The 23,672-nt window shown below is 33.7% G+C and overlaps 1 protein-coding gene and 1 long non-coding RNA gene across 2 annotated transcripts in view; one reads left to right on the top strand and one right to left on the bottom strand.

The window, feature by feature from the left end:
• LOC130674569 (outer dense fiber protein 3-like) overlaps positions 1-23,672 on the top strand; it is a 66,038-nt gene that overhangs the window by 12,263 nt on the left and 30,103 nt on the right. The window contains exon 5 of the mRNA XM_057479930.1: positions 12,537-12,713. Within this exon, the coding sequence (XP_057335913.1) occupies positions 12,537-12,713 (177 nt within the window). The remainder of the gene's footprint in view (positions 1-12,536; positions 12,714-23,672) is intronic.
• LOC130674570 (uncharacterized) lies at positions 10,584-22,048 on the bottom strand. The gene is made up of 6 exons (XR_008991072.1): positions 21,903-22,048; positions 21,522-21,661; positions 21,178-21,448; positions 20,899-21,104; positions 12,742-13,177; positions 10,584-11,206 (listed from the first exon to the last, which is right to left on the bottom strand). It is a non-coding gene; the product is annotated as an uncharacterized LOC130674570 (long non-coding RNA).

The raw sequence follows: 23,672 nt of genomic DNA on the forward strand, positions 1-23,672 counted from the left end.
AAAAATTGAGGATTTTTTATTGACAATGATAAATCATTGCGAATACATCAAAAAAAAAAATTTTTTTTCAATTTTTTTTTTTTTTTAATTTTTTTCGATAATCGATTTTTTTGATCAAAGAAATGAAGATTATCGGTGAAAAAAATATTTTCAAATCGAAAAAATGAACCAAAACCGAGAAACTACCAATCATGGTGATTTTTGACAAAATCGATAAATTTAAAGCTTCGGGGCATTAAGAAAGAAAAATCGCAGCGATTTGAAATTTTTAGGGTTTTTCCGGGACACTTTGAGGTTGAAAAAAAGATGAAGATATCCTTTGTTTATCTGTTATATCCAAAGTTATAGCAAGATTTCCCAATATCCTTAAATTTGTGAATTTTGACCTGTTTTTCACTAAACAATATCGCTTTAAAAAAATTTTTTCTATCAAATGCCACTAATTTTGCCTTATAGAAAATGTTTTCCAGTTTTCGAAACCCTGCTTCTATTCTCTGCACGACAAATACATCCGAAGTTTTTGATTATCAAAGCCAAAATAGACTTTTTTGCTTTGATCAATGATAACTCGGCGCCAAATCGCCGTAGAGACTTTTTCAGGCCGCCAAATTAAAGGGCATAAAATTTCCTAGAAAAGTCATACGGTCGGATTGTTTAAAAAAATTTATTGACGCCCATAGAGGTATTGAAAGACCAGCAAAAATTTTGAAAATTTTTTGTTTGTTGATTTTCTTATGATTACTCCGGAACCGTACATGATAAAAAATTTTGAGGTCCAGATCTGAAAACTAGAACCTTGAGGCTACAATTTGCTTTTTTAATTTTCTTCTACGACCATTTTTCACCGAGTTACAGCATGTTGAAAATTACCTAAAAATTTCGGATATTTTTCTATCCCTTAATTTCTGTGACCAGTGTATATAGTATTTTATTTTAGGAAATTAATTTTTATACCGTTTTTAATATGAAATGATTTTTTTTTCAATTATTCATTTATGATTTGTGTCTTAGTAGATGTTTAAAATGCAGAAATTTATTTCACAGTGTTTTCAAAAATTGACTGGGATTAATGATGGCGATAGTATGTTAATTAACCCTTAACGGCCACACCTCCCTCAGGCCTCATAACGGCCACATGGGGTAACTCATTACCCCACGCTGAAAAACCCGGCCAGACAAGATGTGTAAATGTTTTTGAGACTTTTAACTAATTGGGTCATGTTCGTTGACGAGTTCTTCAATATTTCTAATGGTTTAACTTGGTTAATTTATAGATGGCGTTCTAAAAACTGGTCATATAGGTCAAAATTCTGAAAAAATGGCTTTTTTTGCAAAAAAATTCACTACTCCGCCATTTTGCAATATTAACTACTAAAACTTTAGGGTTGTCCGCACAATATATACCACTACCACAAATAAATAACAGTATCCACCAATTCTTCAAAAAGTATATTTATTTTGCGAAATTACTGGAAGGAAAAATGAAAAAAATTACAAATCATGAAATTGACTTCTTTTGCGTTTTATTGTCTTAAAAATACATATTTATGAATAATAAATATGTATTTTAGTAGAGCACCATTTAAATATAGTGGAAACCTAAACATGCAAACCTCTCAACCCTCGCAGATTTGAATCACGGTGGAAACACCGTGGAAGTGTAAACACCGTGGATCCACTGTGGTAACACGGTGGGTTTGTTCCATTTCACCACCGGGTATACACAGTGTTTCCACTGTGATTACGCAGTGTATCCACCGTGATTCCACGGTGGCTTTGTGCTATTTCACCACCGTGGTTTCACGCTGTATCCACCGCGTAATCACAGTGAAACTCCGTGTATACACGGTGGTAAAGCCACCGTGGAATCATGGTGGATACACCGCGTAATCAGAGCCCGGGAAAAAATCAGCATGCATGATCATGCCTGAGCAGGCTTAAATCTCATGGATGATCAGGCCTGAATTTTGGCCAGACATGAACAGGCATGATTTTGCCTGAGCAGTCATGATCATGCATGATTCTGCCTGAGAAGTCATGATCGTGCCCAGTCATGCATGATCAGACCTGGATTTTGGCCAGACATGATCATGCATGACCATACATTATCATGCATGATCATTAGACTGGGCCAAAAAAATCGACTATTTTTTTTTTTAACGATACTGTGGAAATATTATTTGGGATGACAAAAAAAAATTATTGTGAAAATTTGAGCCCTTAATTTTGATATTAAGAGGTGTCCCTTATTAAACAAAAGGATTCAAAAGTATTAAAAAGGATTTGATTTTTAATCGTTTTGAATACTTTCTAATTCTTCAAATCCTTTTTAATACTATCTCTTACGGGCGTTTAACATGTGAAATCATTTTTAATACTTTTATTTAACAAGGGGTATCATCGCAATTTTCGATTTTTTTTAAATAAGCGGGTTTTTGTCTCATAACTCTCAATCCATCGAGATAAACGGAATCGACTCCGATACATTTTTTGAAGGAAATTTGATGCTCTACAAAAAAGGTCTGATTAAAATTTTTCGTCAGATGAACCGTTTTCTTATAATCATGCTTTGAACGTTGGTATGATTTTAAAATTTGATTGTTCAACTTTAGAATTTTGTAATTCATGTAAAAATAAGTTTCCGGAAAAAAACAATGAATATTTTTGAAGGAAATTGAATGCTCTACAAAAAAAGTCCCTTAACAATTTTCGCTAAATTCACTCCTTCAAAAGTTATTCAAGATTATTGAAGTCGTTTTACATAACTTCAACCTTGAATAACTTTTGAAGGAATGAATTTAGCGAAAATTGATAAGAGACTTTTTTTGTAGAGCATTCAATTTCCATCAAAAATATTCATTGTTTTTTTCCGGAAACTTATTTTTACATGAATTACAAAATTCCAAAGTTGAACAATCAAATTTTAAAATCATACCAACGTTCAAAGCTTGATTATAAGGAAACGGTTCATCTGACGAAAAATTTTAATCAGACCTTTTTTGTAGAGCATCAAATTTCCTTCAAAAAATGTATCGGAGTCGATTCCGTTTATCTCGATGGATTGAGAGTTATGAGAGTTATGAGACAAAAACCCGCTTATTTAAAAAAAATCGAAAATTGCGATGATACACCTCTTAATATCAAAATTAAGGGCTCAAATTTTCACAATAATTTTTTTTTGTCATCCCAAATAATATTTCCACAGTATCGTTAAAAAAAAAAATAGTCGATTTTTTTGGCCCAGTCTAATGATCATACATTATCATGCATGATCTTCCCTGAGCAGGCATATGATTTTGTAATCTGTGATTCCTCTTGAGCACGTTTGGTCGTATTTAAATATTGGCTGCTTATGAAAAATACGATCAGGCATTCCCATACATGAGCACGCGTTATTATGCATGCACATGCATTCCCATAGCTTATTTATTTGAAAGATGTTGCTGTAAGTATTAGAAACTAAGGTATATAATTAATCGTACTATACAAATGATAGAGAGTAATTTATCAATTTTCATTGGTTCTTTTATTTTGAACTTTCATTAAAAACTGTTTTTAACATATTATTCACTTAATGCATTAAACAATTAATATTTATGAATACAAATTTAAATTTAGCGAAAACCATCTATATATAGTGGAAACCTAAACATGCAAACATGCAAATAACCTTCTCAATAAGACAATTTATAGATAAATTGAGAAAAAATATCGATAGCCCGAATGAATACAAATATGAACGAGTATGCTTAGTCATTTATGATCAAGCCTGAATATTTATAAATAGTTTTCACTATTTGCATATAACCGATGATGATCATGTCTGCACCGTGCATGATCATGGATGACAGAGCATGCTCAACCATGACCTTTCCCGAGGGATTCCATCTCGAGATACAATGATTTCTAACGTAAGTCATGAGCAAGCCTGATCTAGAATGAATCATGCATGATCATGCTTGATCACAAATGAGTTATACATGATCAAGTATGAACCACGTATGGTCATGCGTGACAGAGCATGCTCAATCATGACCTTTCCTGATAAATAATATCTCTGTAGACAATTATTCATAACGTAAGTTATGAGCAAGTCTAATCTAGAATGAGCCATGCATGATCATGCTTGATCACCAATGAGTCATGTCTGGCCATGAATGAGTTATGCATGATCAAGTATGAACCATGCATGGTCATGCATAATAGAGCATGCTCAAGCATGACCTTTCCTGATGGATAATATCTCTGGATACAATTATTTCAAACTTAATGCATGCGCAAGCTTGATCTAGAATGAGTCATGCATGATCATGCTTGATCACGAATGAGTCATGCATGATCATGCTTGATCACGAATGAGTCATGCCTGGCCATGAATGAGTCATGCAGGATCAAGCCTGAATTATGCATGAATCATGCACGATCAGGCACGAAAATAATTTTCACAGGCGTCTTTTTTTATCTAAATGAAACTTTTGAACCTGTTTTGAAGAAAAAAAAAAGTTTGTTATTTTTTGGATCACCCTAATATATATATATATATATATATATATATATATATATATATATATGTAAGAAGAAATCAAGAGATTTAAGATACTCATGTTGTTTACCAGGTTGGCGTATCTGTTTTACATAACAAGGGACAGAGCCAGACGCTTAGTGGATTTGAGTGAGACCCAAAACAAGATGGCGTTGGTTAAGTTTGCTGGAAAAAAACACTGCTAATATACTCAGACATGTATTGGACTAAATCCTTATTAAAAGAAACGATTTAAAACGATTAGAAAAAAAAATTTTAAATACTTGTCAATGCTTTTGAATACTTTGAATACTTTTGAATTACCCTTCTTGTTGCGTACCCTGCTTAGAAAATCCCACAGAGATTTTCTAAGACCCTGGCGGATTTGAATCACGGTGGAAACACTGTGGAAGTGTAAACACCGTGGATCTACGGTGCGTACACTGTGGGTTTGTGCCATTTTACCACCGTGTATACACGGTGTATCCACTGTGATTACGCGGTGTACGTGGAATCACGGTGAGTACAGCGTGTAACCACCGTGAAATCACGGTGGGTACACCGTGTAATCACGGTGATAAAATGACAAAAAACCCACCATGTAACCGCCGTGATTCCACCGGGTTTCCGGGGTGATTCGAAACCGCCAGGGTTTGTTTAATAAGCTTAAATATTTAACCTTAAACGTTATGTTTTGACTCTTTCTTTCAATAATTTGATAGCCCTGAATGTTTGGATAGAATCAAGAAAATTTAAAAATATGGTTTTTATTCCTGATAACTTCTGCATTCCTCAGTATAATTCAATTCTATTAGTTATTATTTATAGTGCTCTTTTAATTATTAACGTCCGTATAACTCTGGAACTAAATATTTTAGATAATTTGTACCTAATGTATTTTAAAGATGACTTGATAGGCTTCAACTTTGTACCTTAAACTTGAAATTATTACTGTTTTATGATACTTTTAAAGCATTGAAAATTTTCATTAATATAGAAACGGGCATCTTTCATGGTTTTAAGTCTTAATAACTTATGCATTACACATTACAATCTATTTTCGTTAAATTTTTCTTGTCGATATTAAAATAATCTTTTAATTCGTTTGCACTGAAAGATACTATTTTGTTAATAGTAATACTGTAAGATCATCATCAATAAATTAAACAAACATTGTAGGCTATGAATATAGCAATACTTTATTTGCATAAAGGCTATACTGGTATATTATCTATACAATGTTTTGTCAAATTAACTATCTGAATTTCTTCGAGAAAGTAAGTCGTTGTCCTTTTTTACTCTCACTCTTAGAAAACGAGCCTAATTTCATACCATGACTACACACTAACATGTATCACAAGATATTCATGGATGAAATTAACTTATTCAATCGATTGAGTAAGAAATCTACCTTCCATTTCGGCTGCCGAATGGCCTTTTTTTTATTATATTGTGTGGTCCAATTAAAAATGAAGATCGTGAAGGCCATACTTTCTTCATGTAGTGATTTTTCCGATCCCTACTATCAAACATACACAAATAGCATGTATACTTCGTGAATCCAGATTGCTGCCCAAGTATCATGGACGAAATTTTTAATACACCACACACTTGCCATTTATGTTCTTCGTACTTGATGATCTTTAGGATAGCTTCGAGGTTTGAATACTCTTCTTTAAGGACAGTTGAGTGGGCCAAAGGTAAAAGAGCAAACTTGTTGGTGTTGTGGAAAAGCCCAGTGAACACACCATCGTAACAGTGATATCACATCTAGAGAACATGTAACGTAACAAATTCAACGTAAATTTTACATTCTGATGATATAAATTGTAATGTAAATGGTACGTCAAATTTGTGACGTAAATGTGACATTAAGATTACATGCATGTTACTGAACGAGTGATATCACATTGGTGACCTAAATGTGACGTTATATTTATATCACATACTAACGTTAGCTTTACATTCTAGATATTACCTTGGAATTACGTAACTAAATCGACTTATAAGTGACATAATCTTGGTGATTCAATTTTATCGTCACATTTACATCTCAATGTAATGGTTCGGATATGTACATACTGTTACAGCACTCTAAGATAAAAAATAGTTATATTTATTTTACATCGAAACATTTCAACACATTTATGTAAAAAATTTTACTTTAAAATGATGTACGTATGTGACGGCATTGCAATAGGAAGGCTTATGCGTAAAAATGATGTATTTGCTATAATTAATATTTTTACATTTAATTTATGTAAAAAATAATATTTGTTATTGAAATGTGCTGAGGTTTATGTCGAATCGGTGAAGTAAACTTTTTTTTTCACTTATATAAATTTCCATCTGTATTTTCATTTGCTTGTAAATAATTTAAATAATTATTTTTATTGTTACAATATATTTCTTTTATTATTAGACATTTTATTTAGTTTTTATAATTTTTATTGTTATTATTCTTTTTTAATAAATTAAATCCAAATAAATAACAATAAAAATAATTAAAAAATAATTATTTACAAGCAGGCGGAAAAATTAATAAAGTATCTGACGTGCGAACATGTAGTTGCTGCACAGTAAATATTTGGTAGTTCAAGAATCCACCGCTAAGCAATTTATGGGCGCGCAAATTGTTCCTCCAAGGATACATATGATCCAACTTTTATTCCCCAATCGAATGCACATTCGAGGTAACCCCTGATTAAAAAAGTGAATTGAAAAGTATTGAAAATTATCTCAATTCTTTTCAATCCCTCGGCGGTTTTGGAAAGTATTGAATGGAAATGAAATTTCGATCGTTTGAATACTTTCCAATTCCAAAGTGGAATTCGAAGGTATTGAAAAGAATTCAATCTTTCATCATTTCAATACCTTCCAATATGGAATTATTTAGGTATTGAGAAGGATTCGGAAAGATTCAAAAATTTCAATTCATTTCAATCTTTTTCAATCCCGCTCATGACCCGAAATGTGAAATTATTTAGGTATTGAGAAGGATTCAGAAAGATTCAAAAATTTCAATTCATTTCAATCTTTTTCAATCCCACACTTGATCGAAATATCAGATTATTTAGGTATTGAGAGGATTCGGAAAGATTCAAAAATTTCAATCTTTTTCAATCCCACACATGACCCGAAATGTGAAATTATTTAGGTATTGAGAAGGATTCAGAAAGATTCAAAAATTTCAATTCATTTCAATCTTTTTCAATCCCACACTTGATCGAAATATCAGATTATTTAGGTATTGAGAAGGATTCGGAAAGATTCAAAAATTTCAATTCATTTCAATCTTTTTCAATCCCACTCATGACCCGAAATGTGAAATTATTTAGGTATTGAGAAGGATTCAGAAAGATTCAAAAATTTCAATTCATTTCAATCTTTTTTAATCCCACACTTGATCCGAAATGTCGGATTATTTAGGTATTGAGAAGGATTCAGAAAGATTAAAAATATCAATTCATTTGAATCTTTTTTAATTCCTCGGAAGTTCTGAAATTCTTTTATTATTTTGGGATTGAAAAGTATTCATTTTATGTCAAAATGAATACCTTAGGGTATAGAAAGAATTCGAAAGGATTCATTTCTCATCGTTTTCAATACTTTTCAATTCACTTTTTTAATCAGGGACCAGTACACCAGATACATTTATGTCTGGTATCGACCTGTATGGGACGATACTCAAAAAAAAAAATAACATTTCAGTATCGAGAAAAATAAATAAAAGTAAGAACTTGGAGATTTTAAAATATTTATTTAAAAAAATGTACTTTTATATAAAAAAAGTATGTATGTTTTCAGCCAATAAATCACATATTAATATCTCTTATGTTTTTTCTTTATTAATTTTTTTTTAATATAGCAACTATAATTTCTAGCGCATAAAAGTGCTTTGTACAATTTAATAGAAAATGATGTCACTTAGAGGTCACTGTTATATAACCTCAACGTAAAATTTGTATTTTTTCATCACTTCGATGTTATATAAATATGATATTCAAATGACATCACCGTTATATCACCAATGTAACATGTACGTTACATTAACATCACATTTACATTCATTATGTTACGTCACAACGTTACGTAAATGAGTGTGAAATTGTGATATACATGTTATGTATCCACTGTGATTACGCGGTGTATCCACCGTGATTACGCGGTGGCTTGACCACTGTGTATACACGGTGGTCAAGCCACCGTGTAATCACGGTGGATACACCGCGTAATCACAGTGGTAAAATGGAACAAACCCACCGTGTTTCCACCGTGATTCAAATTTGCGAGGGATTGCATCTGTGTGATACCTTAATGAGACACAATAGGCAATTAATCTATGTAATTACAAATTACGGTTGGATACTACCGAGAGAAATAAGTAAAAACTGCGTCATAATAATATCATGCGGAAAGAATGCCAAAATCGTGATATTTTCGGTTTATTGGGTTTTTCTCCAATATTTGCAGTTTGACCCCCAATTCTGACTTTAGATTCGTGTTCAGCGGGAAAAAATACACCAAAAAATCCTAGTCTGACACCCAGCACACACCACTTTTTTTTGTGGACCTGTGTTATTACAAGAATCATTATTAGGCAATCAACCAAATTAATAATACTGGTCAACAAAATTTTTAATTGTGTTTGTTACATGAAAACTTATATCAAATTTTGAATCTACTAGAGCCACCCCGGGGAAAACGATTTAGATCTGACCATATATAATTATATCTGATCAGATCTGATTTGTCAGATCTGGCCAGATCTTTAAATTGTCTCTATCTGACGAGATCTGGACAGATCTGATCAGATATAATTATATGTGGCCAGATCTAAACCTTTTTTCCCGGGATCCCTATTAAAAAAACAAAATAAATTGCAAAAAAAAATAATATAGTTTTCATTCGATCCGAAATGTAATCTAACGTATTAGAAACGTTACTTAGAAGAGTTATACATGAATTTGATTGATGAAAAAATCCCGATGACTGCTGGGCTCGAACCTGCATCCTTCAGATCCAAAGTCTTTGACGCTATCCACTGCGCTGCTCCACGTATGTGATCGCGTGAATGTAAATCATCAGATATGAACAATTTTCATGATTATATCTGAGCAGATATAACAAGATCTGATTATGTTAATTGTTGTATTTAGTTCAGATATAGTTATATCTGGTCAGATCTTACGACATATACGCCGATCTGACTAGATATAATCATGTCTGACAGTCTATCTAGCCTAGATCTAATTATATCTCATTAGATCTGACCGGATATAAACGGTGGTTGGCCAGATATAATAAGATCTGATCATGTGTAATTATTAGTTCTGATCAGATATAAATGATCTGCAAAGATATAATTTTATCTGATCAGATATAATTTTATCTGGTCAGATCAAAATCATTTTCCCCGGGTAACTACGTAATCGGATCTGATCGAATCTGATGCTGTTGACAACTTCGATATAGTTATATCTGGCCAGATATGATAAGACCTTTTCATGTCTAATGCATTTTGCAATTCAGATATAGTTATATCTGTTTAGATCTGGCCAGATATGATAAGACCTTTTCATGACTAATGTATTTTGCAATCCAGATATAGTTATAACTGTTTAGATCTGATCAGATATGACTAGATCTGATCATGTCTGATGAATTTTTTAACTCAGATATAGTTATATCTGTTTAGATCTGATCAGATATGACTAGATCTGATCATGTCTGAGCTATTTTTCAACTCAGATATAGTTATATCTGTGTAGATCTGATCAGATATGACTAGATCTGTTCATGTCTGATGAATTTTTCAACCCAGATATAGTTATATCTGTTTAGATCTGATCAGATATGACTAGATCTGATTATATCTCAAATCCCATATCTAACCAGATATAAATAGATCTGATCAGATATAATTAGATCTGACCAGATATAATTATATCTGGTCAGATCTAATCCGTTTTTCCCGGGACCACACAATAATATATCAATGAAAAAAAATTTACACATCAGGTTTTCTTTTGACATCAAAGCATATATTTTCGTAAAAAGTACAAAAATCAACTACACTTAGAGAAATTTTTACTTAGTGTACAATAAATACTTATGATTTTCGTCAATATTTGGCTTCTGCCAGGTCCTTTCTAAGTCTCTAATAACCTGCTAGCATTCCTGGACTCCATTTCCCTGTTTTGCTGATACTGATTTTGGAACAGTACCGACCGTTACGTTGACGGCATTTAGTCGGTCGGTTTTGTCAAATAATTTTTTTCAACATACGTCACTATCAACTAACCTCACGTTAACCGTTTCACACGCTGTTCACATGTCACGATCTTCGTTCCTCTGTTTCTACAAACGTCTCGTTCTTCGTTACCCGTGTTTATTCAAACGTCTCATTCTCCATTCCTCTGTTTCTACAAATGTCTCGTTTTCCGTTCTTCCGTTTCTACAAATCTCACTTTAACCAAACGTTCGGTTTATCGAAGAGAACTTGATTCAGAGATTACGTTCATCAGAGCGGACATTATACATCCATCACATTCTACATTCCTACGTTTCTCCGAACGTAACTTTTATCTGTCTTTCGTTCATCCGTACGTGTCGCTACACAATTTTACTTTTGATGCAAGTGTGTGTTTCGTGTAACCTCCGTTAGGCACAAGATGTGGCACCCTTCAAAGTATTAAAAATTTAAAAACCGTGAAAATATGTTTTTGAAAAATGTCATTAAGCTTTAGCACGTTGTACAAAATCTTATAATACTTTATATAATTGTATAGAATTCGAAGATATAAAATTAAAAAAAATCTATAAAACTTCATAAAATTTTATTAGATTTTATGGAAGTCCTATGCAGTACTGCGATGATGATTTTCTGAAACCTTTTAAAATTTAATAAGGTTTGATAAAAGTTGATGGAGTTATATAAAATTTTTTAAGGTTTTATGAAATTATATAAAATTGCTCGAAAATTTTGCTGCAAAACATTATCGAATTCTGTAAAATTCCATGAATTTTTTTTTAAACTATAAATTTCTATGGAATTATTCATGGGAAACCATGAAAGGTTCGATGTAAGAATTCATTTTGGATTCCTATAGGGAAACATATGGGAATCCATCCGGAAACGTCATGTGGGTATTTCAAAATGGAATTTCAGCTGAATTCCTACTTGAATTTTTTTATAAGATAAGTTTGCACAAAATTTTCTGGGATACCTTTACAGGTACTGAAAAACTTAAATGAAGTCATTTTACTTTCAAATGATTATTTTTTCTTCTAGTGCTTATTAGATTTTCAATCTGTTTTTGCTCATGAAATTACTGTTAAAAGTTACTCCTATATTGAACAAACTGAATAACTTTAAACACAACTGATTATTATGATAAATTAAATAAATTATCGATTTTATTAATACGAATCAATTAGTCCCCTCGAAGATTTGAATCACGGTGGAAACACCGTGGATCCACCATGGTTACACGGTGGGTTTGTTCCATTTCACCACCGGGTATACACAGTGTATCCACTGTGATTACGCGGTGTATCCACCGTAATTCCACGGTGGCTTTGTGCTATTTCACCACCGTGGTTCCACGCTGTATACACCACGTAATCACAGTGAAAACACCGTGTATACACGGTGGTAAAGCCACCGTGGAATCATGGTCGTAAAATGGAACAAACCCACCGTCTTCCGTGATTCAAATCTGCGAGGGTCACTTAGTTTGTTTTTATACAAATCAATCCGTGAATTAATTTTAGTTTCATTTGATTCATTCTAATGCGCTTCAATGCGATTTAATCTGAAATTGCTTCTATAAACTCAGAATGGAAAATAAACTGAAACAAATTAAAATAAACTCAATTACTTCCGAACTGTTTTTATCCACTAGGAACTTCAATTTGATATGACTTGTTTATCTTTACTTTACACGAGTACTTAGATGGGAAATAAATAATTACATCTAATTTATTCGATTTCTTTGCTGACAAATTTCAGGAAAAAATAAAGCTCCAGCATTGTCATTACATGGCTACACTAAAATAGACAAAATCGAATGTACACCAGCTCCAGGTGATTATGACCCAGAGAAAGCGGAAATTTTTATTCAAGATAGTTCACCAAAATATTCATTTGGAGTAAAAGCACATATCGAAAAAATTAACTCAACTCCTGGTAAGATGTAAATTAAATTTTTTATTACCTGAAGTATGTGTATTAGGGTGCTCCGTTTGAAACGAACATTTTTTATTTTTCACTCTCCATCGAAAATCTTCCTCTATATGTTAAAATAAAAATTTAGTCCAATTTTGAGCTCTTAATATTAATATAAACCACTGGAACAACGTCGTCGTAGTTTTTCCATGTTACAAGCACGTAAATTTAGTTTATTTGCTTTTCAATGAATAAAACTCAGTCCTCCATTTATGTATCGTATCGGCCCAAAGTTTTTCTTAAAGAGAATTGTATAATCTTTAAAAAAAGCCAGTATCCGCTTAGCTCTGAGTTAAACTCTAGCTCTCCTGTGAGTCTTTAATGTCAAATTTTGTATCAAATTGATGGTTTTTTGCTATTGACTCATGAACGGTTGAGTTTAGAGAAAAAAAGTACATGACCTTTTTTGTAGGAAATTTGGTTTTCTATAAAAAAATTTCAATGACTTAAAGCTGTAAAATTATTATTTTAAAAAATATATGAAGTTAATTATTACTATTAAAGTTATTAAAATTTGAAATTTTAGCAGAATTTCGAGATTAATTGTTTTATAATTGAATAATATTCATACTTTTTGTGGTTTTTCGTCTTATTTTATCCATTACTTAACAAAAAAAAATCATAATCAAAATTTCTAAGACATTTAAAATTAGATATTGAATATGTATTTTTGGAAAAAATTCGAAATAAAATGGGTTTTTAAACTAATTTAGATGAATATTTCAGGGTATTTTTTATATTTTGTATATTTATGTATTTATCGTTGTCTTTCATAACTTACTGATCGGATGGTAATTATTAAATCGAAACAATCATTTATTGAAACGAAAATGATAGCTTACCCTGATTAGAAAATACGATTCATGAGGATTAAAAGCGATCAAATATTTAATCCTCATCAATCGTTTTTAATCGTCATAATCCTCATGGTTTTTTACATTTAATCGTTTCCAATCCTCAAATAATGATCAATTATTTTACGATTGAAAACGATTCGTGAGGATCAAAAATTTTTAATCCTGATGAATCGTTTTTAATCCTCATTCGGAACCAGAAATTGCAATATTATTTTACGATTAAAAACGATTCATGAGGATTAAAAATTTTTGATCCTAATGAATCGTCTTTAATCTTCATTTAATTGTTTTTAATCCTCTTTAATCATCAATTCTTTTTGCATCGAATGGTGAGAAAGAATGTCTTTTATTGGTAAAAAAAAACACTACAATTAAATTAAATTTTTTAATTAACCTAAAATAGTATTCAATCTCGTCAATATAAAATTTATTCCTGTATTATTTTTAATTAAATATGATTTAGATAATTTTTATAATAATTTGAAATTATTTTTATTGTTTTTAGTTCATAGATACTCAGCAAAAATAACTAGAGTTTCGAGTCAAGTTCATATAGTGAATCGTACATAGTCTGGGACTTTCCGTTGTCCTAACTGTTCATTGGGTTTTCTGTTGGATCGTTTGGTGACGAATAAATAGTATATATATATATACATATATATTTAGTGGTTGAGGTAATAATATAAATTATTAAAACCAACTGATAAATTTAAACAAATGTTTTATTTGAATAAACGAAAGTAACACAGTGATTGTAAGTATACAGTAAAGAAAAAATGCCTGGATGCATGTATGCAGTCCAGCGCTCTATTACATATCGTCTTCCCGAATGTGGTAGAGATGGATAAATGAAAAAATCGATGTTCGACGGGAACTGTCAAATTTTATCGATCGCGTCACCTAGTAGCAACGCTACAGAACTCCCTTTGTTTGTTTTTTTTTTTATGTTTAATACACGATAATCAAAGTAATAGGATATTTACAAATAATATGAATAAATAAATAATTAAATGGATGAATATAATAAAGTGGTGAATTATTACTTTGTAAAAAAAAACTTTTTTATGTAAAAAAAAAAATTAAATCGCGTATATTTTTAAATATTAAACTGGACTCGGCGTTTTTGGGTTTCGGTTGCTGTGTTATTCGGCTGGGAGTTTGTTGTCATCGTCGCCGTGTCGACCGAATTTGCCTCGTAAACCGGCTTTAATCTGTCCACAGAAATGGCAATTTGTCGTCCACGAAAATAAACGATGAAATATTTGTCGTGTCGGTGATTACACGATATGGACCCTTGTACGGCGGCGAGAAAGATGGTCCAACCTGGTCATTCCGTACCAGTATGTGGCTGCAAGTACTAAGGTTCCTGAAACAGAAAACAGAATGCTTGCCGTGACGCGACATTTCGGCCGGTGCCAATGAATTGAAGTGACATTTTAATGTATTAACAATGTCATGAGGTGAAGTTTTGTTATTGGGAGTGAGTAACTCACCAAATAAACGAATTGGCTCACCGTACACTAATTCAGCCGGGGTCGTCTGGATGTCGTCTTTCCAAGCAGCGCGTAGGCCGAGCAAAACGGCTGGTAATGCGTCATGCCATGACTCTTGGTGACACAAAAGTGCTGATTTCAGCTGACGATGTAAACGTTCGACGAGACCGTTGGCTTGCGGATGATACGGCGTGGTATGCAGGTGTTTTATTCCGTACATTTTTAATAGCGGCTGGAATAATGCTGATTCGAATTGCGGACCTTGGTCCGAAGTTATGCGTTTTGGTACTCCGTGGCGTGAAATCCAGTGCAGCGATAGTGCATGTGCTATCATTTCTGCAGTTCCATTGGATAACGGAACAGCCTCAGGAAACCTCGTGAATCGGTCGATGATAGTCAGGCATTGATTAAAGCCTCTTGACGATTTTAAAGACACTAGGTCGATGTGAATGTGCTCGAATCGTTCAGTTGGAGGTTCAAAACTGGCGATCGGCGATGACACATGTCTCTGAATTTTGTTTTTCGGACAATCGATGCAAGATTTTGTCCATTCACGGCAATCAGTATTAATCGATGGCCAGACGTATCGTTTGGCGACCATTTTTAATGATCCTTTGATTCCGGGATGAGCTATCGAGTGCAGTAAATTAAACACCTTTTTTCTTAGCGGCTCGAGAACATATGTACGCACTGTACCTGACGCAGTGTCACAATACAGTGCAGGTCCGTTATCGAGTTGTATCGTCTTTATATTTAAAGCAGTTGTTTGACGTAACAACTGCTGAAGTTCATTATCGGTTTGTTGAGCGTCGGCAAGTTCTTGCGACGTTATAACAGTAGATACTGCTTCGACGCGTGACAATGTGTCAGCGACAATATTGTCGGTACCCGACACATGTCGAATATTAGTGGTAAATTGACTGATAAAATCAAGTCGACAAAACTGCCAAGGCGATGCTCTTTCGGTGCGCTGTTTGTAAGCGTGCTGAAGCTGCTTGTGATCGGTGTAGATTGTAACATGCCGGCCTTCGAAAATATGCCGAAAGTGTTTTACAGCCTCGTAGATGGCGTTCAACTCGCGGTCGTATGTCGATAACTTTTGAATAGACGGGGACACTTTTCGACTGAAAAACGCCAGTGGTTGCCAGTTGTTACCCACTTTTTGTTGTAAAACGGCTCCAATACCAATTTCGGATGCGTCGGTGAATATTGCTCAGTCAGCATCGATTTTAGGGTGTATCAACAACATAACATCCGCGAGAGCTCGTTTAGCTGACTTGAAAGACTCTTGAAGTTTAGATGTCCAGTTGACTGGATGAGAGCCTTTGACTTTGGGTACTTCCAAAATTTTATTTAACGGTGCTAGAATTTCTGCAGCGTTCGTGATGAACTTTTTGTAGAAATTCACTGTGCCGAGAAGTCGACGAAGAGCTTTTACCGGTGGTAGGAGGCTCGAAATTGACAGTAGCCTCTACTTTTTCCGGTGATGGCTTGATTCCATCTTAAGTGATGGGATGGCCGAGAAATTTTACTTCCGGTAGACCAAATTGGCATTTTGATACATTAATTACCAGTCCGTATTCACGGAGACGCTCGAATAGAATTTTCAGATGCTCCATGTGTTGTTTTTCGTCGGTAGATGCGATTAAAATATCGTCAATGAACTGAAAGACGAATTCAAGGTCGCGAGTGACCTCGTCAATAAATCATTGAAACGTTTACATCGCGTGTTTAAGCCCAAACGTCATCAACCGAAACTCGAATAGACCGAACGGTGTAATTATCGCCGTTTTCGGCACGTCCTCCAGTGCAACGGGTATTTGCAAAATCGACGACTGAAAATATATTTTTACCATGTAAAATTGCGGCAAAGTCGTCGAGATATCGCAATTAATATTTATCAATGAGTGTTCGATCGTTAACCGGTCGGTAATCACTGCACGGCCTCCATTCTCCGGACTTCTGCGCTAAATGAAGTGGTGAAGCCTAGACGCTGTTGGATGGTCTGTAAATACCTTCCTCGATCATTTTTCGGAACTCTAGTTGTGCGATTTTCAACGTATCTGGAGCCAGGCGTCTTGCTTTGCACGAAACTGGCGGTCCAGGTGACATTCGGATATGATGCACCGTTGAATGTTTTTTTGTTTAAAGCTGAGTAGCATCGGGTCTTGTAATATCGGTCAATTCTCTTAATAATTCCATATACACAGAATTACCATCGACTGCTTTAATATTTGTTTCTGCCGATGTCGTATGAGAATTTCCGGGTGTCGATAAACCAGTGATGCCATCACGAAGGCATTTTCGCTTTAGGTCGACTAGTAAGTCATAATGACTTAGGAGGTCTGCACCTATAATCGGTTTAGTGACGTCAGCAATGATAAAATTCCATGAGAATTCACGGCGAAGTCCAAGGTTTAATGTAATCGATTTTAAACCATAGGTTTGAATTATCGAGCCGTTTGCGGCATACAGTTGATAACCTATGGGTGTACTATTTGATTTTAGCCAGCCACGTGGAAAGACAGATAAATCGGAGCCGGAATCGACAAGATATTCCGTTCCTGTAGTTCGGTCTCGGATAAACAGGCGGCGAGAAATCGATTGAGAATCATTAGCCGCCTCTACTGATTCTCGTTTGAGTTTTCCTGCCATTTGCAGCCGGGAGTGCACGATCGGGCATTTTTACCGTGATTCTAATGGTACCAGCAGAAATCAAACTTCTTTGAAACGCGTGATCGTGATCGACTTCCGGATCTACCGCGTTTAACTGTCAAGTTTTTCACTCGATTCGTGAGTTGCGCAATTTCTGTGCGCAGTGCAGCAATCTCGTCGTGCTTGGCGGTTGATGGTGGAGTTGCTGTAGCAGCGGCAACTTGAGGTTTAAGCGATATACGCTCAACCATACGGTCAGCTGACTCAGCAAGCTTATCAAGCGTTGAGGCGCTGATAGCTTCAAGGCATACTTGAATTTTATTTGGCATATGCGAAAACCAACGTGCTTTAATTATAGCGTCATCATTAACGAGAACCAATGTACGCAGATGACGTAAATGTTGCGAAGGAGTCCGATTGTCAAGTCTCTCTCTGTCGAGGAGCTGAGTAATCCGTGCTTCTTCGGATCTCGTGAAGCATTTTATTAAAGCGGCTTTTAAATCGCTGTACGGAGTTGTCGCAGGAGGGTGAAGGATTAACTGCTCAACTTCTGCGGCGACGCGAATATCGAGCAATGGAATCACCACGTCAAATTTGGCGCGCTCTGCTGCTACCTGATGTGTCGAAAACTGCGCCTCAACCTGCGCAAACCACAGTTTTGGATTCTTCGTGCTGAACTGCGGTGCTTTGATGTTCACGGCCATATTTAATTTATCTGACGTAAACGACGACGATCCCGATAAATTGATGACTCGGATTTTACTTTCTCGTCGCCGTCGATTTTCGAGTCTGATATCACCTATTGAAAATGTCTTTAATTCGGTATTGTACTACCAAAAGATTATCGATGACGCACGGCTCAGGAATGTGCAGCCGGTGAATCGGCTTAATCCTCGATGGTATTTCCGGCAACCAAAAGAAAATTATACGCGACACTGCACGAAAAGTTAATTAACAATATTTTTTAAACAGCTCGCGAACACTTTTATCACAACTCGATTTGCACTAATGGTCCCTCGAATTAACACTGATGCGCCATAACGTCCATAAGATGCCCAGCAATGCACCAGCGGTGATAAAAGATAAAGAAACTCAACACTGACAAACCAAAACAAATATATCACTGCCCTAATGAACTCAAAACAAGTTCACACAAAAATAACTGTGAATACAAAAATCATGATCTCGCCGATGAAATGGCAACGCGACACAAATATTCGCGGAAAAACAACACGAGAACTCGCGAAATTTTTGCACTGTGTAATGCACGTGTTCGACGCTTCCCTTAAAAAGAGATCACATCGGGGTCACTAATTCAGTGGTTGAGGTAATAATATAAATTATTAAAACCATCTAATTAATTTAAACAAATGTTTTATTAAAATAAACGAAAGTAACACAGTGATTGTAAGTATACAGTAAAGAAAAAATGCCTGGATGCATGTATGCAGTCCACCCTGGTTAAAAAAGAGAATTAAAAAGGATTAAGCCATGTAACGTGGCCATTTAAGAGAGGATTGGCAGTATTAAAAAGGATTAAAAATATTGAAAATTTAATTTTTTTTAATCCTTTTTAATTCTCTTTTTTAACCAGGGCAGCGCTCTATTACTTATTGTCTCCCCGAATGTGGTAGAGATGGATAAATGGAACAATCAATGTTCGACGGAAACAATGTGGACATTCTTCGCGATATTTATCCTTTGTAGTATTATTTTTAACCAATAAAGACGTGCTTTCTTACCATAAGTTGCAAAAAAATTTTTTTGAAAATAATAAGTATAAAACTCTTGTAGGGCATTAAATTTGCTACAAAAAGGTTTCCAAGAGCCAAGTGTGTACAACTAATAATACTCAAGTTACAGAGCTTGAAAGATTGTCCTTGATAATAACTAGCATAAAATTGCCTAAAATTTAGAATTTACTTGTTTATTGCAACAAATTAAAATAAAAACTTTTTAGGATTACAGTTTAATTACGATTTTGAGTGTATAAAGTAAATTTTTAATCTAGCTTGCTAGAAATTATAAGGTTCTTTAATTTTTAATTTCTAAAATTATTCATTCAAATACAATATTAACTAGAAATTTTTTTAGAATATCTCTATAATTACTATAAAATATTTCAAACAAAATGAAAATATAAGATGTTTGAATATTTTTTAATTTATTAAATTTTTCGCGCATCTCGTTCAAAAAATTACCCTAATTTTATGTTACGTCCCAGCCTGTATGGCAGATGACGTAAGCTTTTACTTCCTTAATTACCGACCTGAAATCTAACTAATTATATAGAATATCGATAATCTAGTAATTTCAATAATATTTAATTAATCATATAAAATAATGTAATATAATAATAGAATAATATTATTTAAGATATTTGAACGTTGAGGATATCAGTAATACTTGATAAAGTTATTTTTCTATATTTTATCAAATATAAATAAGCGCCGACGCCTCGAGTTAATCCTCGAGACGTTCAGCTGCACCAACATCTATTTTGTTTAAGATAACTTTTGTTAATAGATAAGTGACTCATTTGTTAGTAACAAAAGTGGAGAGATTGTGAGAATGAAGTATATCCAACAAATATTAAAATGGATCATTCGAGAACATGCGTTACCTCGAATGACCCCTCCATATGAATCGATGCGCGGGTCTGATGCCCAAACGTATTGATGAGAGTTACTCTAGTTTTTCCCGATCAAGAGAAGTCAGTCTGAAATATATAATTATCGAGAGCAGTCAGGCTCAGAATAAAACACTTAACTTCGTTCTCACATTCTCGAAGCTATTGTTAAGAATAACTTAACAATATTATAATACCAGAATTGTACGTTTCACAAATTCTCTAACTATCTTTTTATTCATTGAATAAAACAGATCCAGATAATATATTTAATAACATATAAATATAACCAGTTTATTCCAACCACCGAATGGTGGCTGTTCAACCCATACTCAATTATTATTTATAATTATATGTAAGTTTTTATCACGTCCAATTTAAATCGACCGCTCAACTACGCCAGCACCAAAACATCAACCAGGACGTAACAACTTATATATAATTAAAATTGGTATAAGACCGATCTCAAGATTGTAACGATTCCCTTAAATCGAGCGGCAATTGATACTTACTAATATCATTGTACGGTTTCCTATTGATTGACTGCGTAATCCATAGAAATGAAAATAAAGGTAACGTACGTTCTCTGCTTCATCGATAAAATTGGTCCAGTTGTCATTCGTTTTGTTCCATTTATCACTTTCTACGACTGGCCAACCACCAAATTTTGAAATAATTTCTTTCAAATAATCCAGATTGTCGTTCTTAATTCCGGGGTCTAAATAATTAATGTATTTCGAATTTTAGTTATAGCTGACGATCAAATCTATGAATTAGGAATAAATAATTACAGAAAGCATCATTGTTATTGTTCAATCTTTCACAAGACATTAAGAAATCTCTTAGGAAGTTGAACGGTTTAAATGACTCCAACGGAAGGCTTTTTTTTTATTATGTAAAACATTTTCGAAAACATATCGTCGATAACATGATGAAATTCCTTGTGTTGTGTATGCTGAACAATGTCATTGTCAGGAACATTGTGGAAATTTCCACAAGCAAATTCATAAAAATCTTCACAAGGATTTACACTTGGGTTTATATTATTTAACATAGTCAGTTCTAAAATAATCAAACAACAACTGATTAATATTTGCTACAACGAATGATTCTGAAACTCTTTATCAAGTCCTACCAAATTCCAAATTATCTTTCACACATTCACGAGTCGTACAATGTAATCCATTGCCAATTAGGTTTCCGATTGTATCGTTCGATTTTTCGGCTGTTGCTATTGAAATAAGAAGTAAGAGCCAGTTCACCCATAACTTCTTCCTGCAAAGAAATGTAATCTAATAATATGATTTTGGTGAATCTTATTGGATCCATAATAATTTATTAATTCAATAAGTCAATCATTTCAACGGTCATCAAATTCAAATAACCCCGCATAACAAATATATTATTTGCATTCAAAAATTCGATTTTTATGCTGAATTTATCCTCAAAACTTTATATGTCGAAATCTGTCACACAATAATTAAAAAAAAATTTTACTATTTGCATAACCACTTACATGTCTGAATGGTCTTCTTCAGTCGATAGAAAACAAGATAATATTTTAGGTATAATTACAGAAACATCCGGTCGATATCGATTTACCGAAGCACTGATTACTAATCCCGATGAAAAAAGATTCTATACAATTATATATAGACTATATATAATTGAATAGAAAAAATGGCCCGAGCCAATTGTATACAATATGTATAGAAATTGTATACAATTCTATATAATTATATACAATTCTGTTGCGTAATCACAACTACATTCAAATTTGAATGTAGTTGAACTTCCGGTAATTAATATTACAACATCCGGCTCGAAGGACCATAAAATGTTGTAATATTAATAAAATAAAGACATGCCAGGACTGGTTGGTGGTTGGGATGTTTGAAAAATACGCATATTTAAAAATATAACAATATTTTTATTTGTCACAGCACAAAATATCACTGGGTTGCAAATTAAATAGTTTATTTAATTTATAAATACTGTTTAAATGTCTGAGCTCATGAATACGTGAATAATTGAATGCAAATTATTGAGTTGAGCTCGAGTAAATAATGAATTAAAAATAATCAAGTTGAGTTTAATTGAACACTGAGTTGAATGCAAAAATGTCATGATAATAAGTAACATGATGTCAGAGGTTACTGAGCGAAGTGAATTATTGAACACATTAATTACTATTTTTAATAGCACTGAATACATAAATTTTTGTTATTGAGTTTTAATAGTGATGATCACTTAATTGAATTGAATTTAATGAGCTCATGATAAATTACACTGATTTTATTTTATTTGTTGAACACGTGGTAGCATGATAGCAGAGGCTACTGAGCGAAACATAACTTTTAGTTTAATTAAAAAATTGAGCATAATATTAATCAAATAAATAACGAAACTGAGTCTTTTAAATTAATTGAGCACTGATAGCAAGTAAATGTTTAATAAAAATTGCACCTGTTGCTTTCTCGATGATATAACCTCGTCAGGAACAGGTTGTAGAACACTGGATTTCTTGATGTTATTTATTAATTATTTTATGAGCTCTGGAGCTCGCGATTATAAAAATAATTATATTTTTATATAGAGTAATGAACTCTGAATGTAATTAATTGATTACTTTTAATTAGTTACTCGAGATGAGCGCAATTTTTGTAGATTATACAAAACACGTGGTGACACTTGAAATTGTATAAACGAATAGATAATGGCGTCGGTCTTCTTGCCACGAGGCAGGAAAAATCCATGCGCATGCGTCGCACAGCGCAAGTCAAGTTCTCATAGATTGACACTAGGCCCCAGTAGGTGCTGCCTCTATTTGCCGGAAGTTCAACTACATTCAAATTTGAATGTAGTTGTGATTACGCAACATTCCGCCCGCCATCAGCAACAGAGTTGATGATTGATGAGTTCTTGAGTACTTGATCTTTTGATGAGCATGTCATTGAACCAGTGAAGTTATTCTTCGTCATCTTCTTGTGGTTCTGGTTCAATTGGTAGGAGTGCAAGCTTCGTGATTGGACGAGTGAGTGTTGAGTTCACTGTTTTAAGCGTAGCAACCCTGGTCAATCCATCTTTGCCAGGGTGGAGTGCGATAATACGAGCGAGAGGCCACCTGGTTGGTGGAAACCTTTCGTCGGTGAGTAATACAAGTGACCCAACTTGAATTTGATGAGTTGGGCGTTGCCACTTGGTGATTGCCAGTTGTCTTTGGAGATAACTTGTAGACCAATGATTCCAGAACTGTTGAACACGTTGTTGTAGAAATTGCCATCTG

The sequence above is a fragment of the Microplitis mediator genome, chromosome 9 (assembly GCF_029852145.1).
Source record: "Microplitis mediator isolate UGA2020A chromosome 9, iyMicMedi2.1, whole genome shotgun sequence".
Taxonomy (NCBI): domain Eukaryota; kingdom Metazoa; phylum Arthropoda; class Insecta; order Hymenoptera; family Braconidae; genus Microplitis; species Microplitis mediator.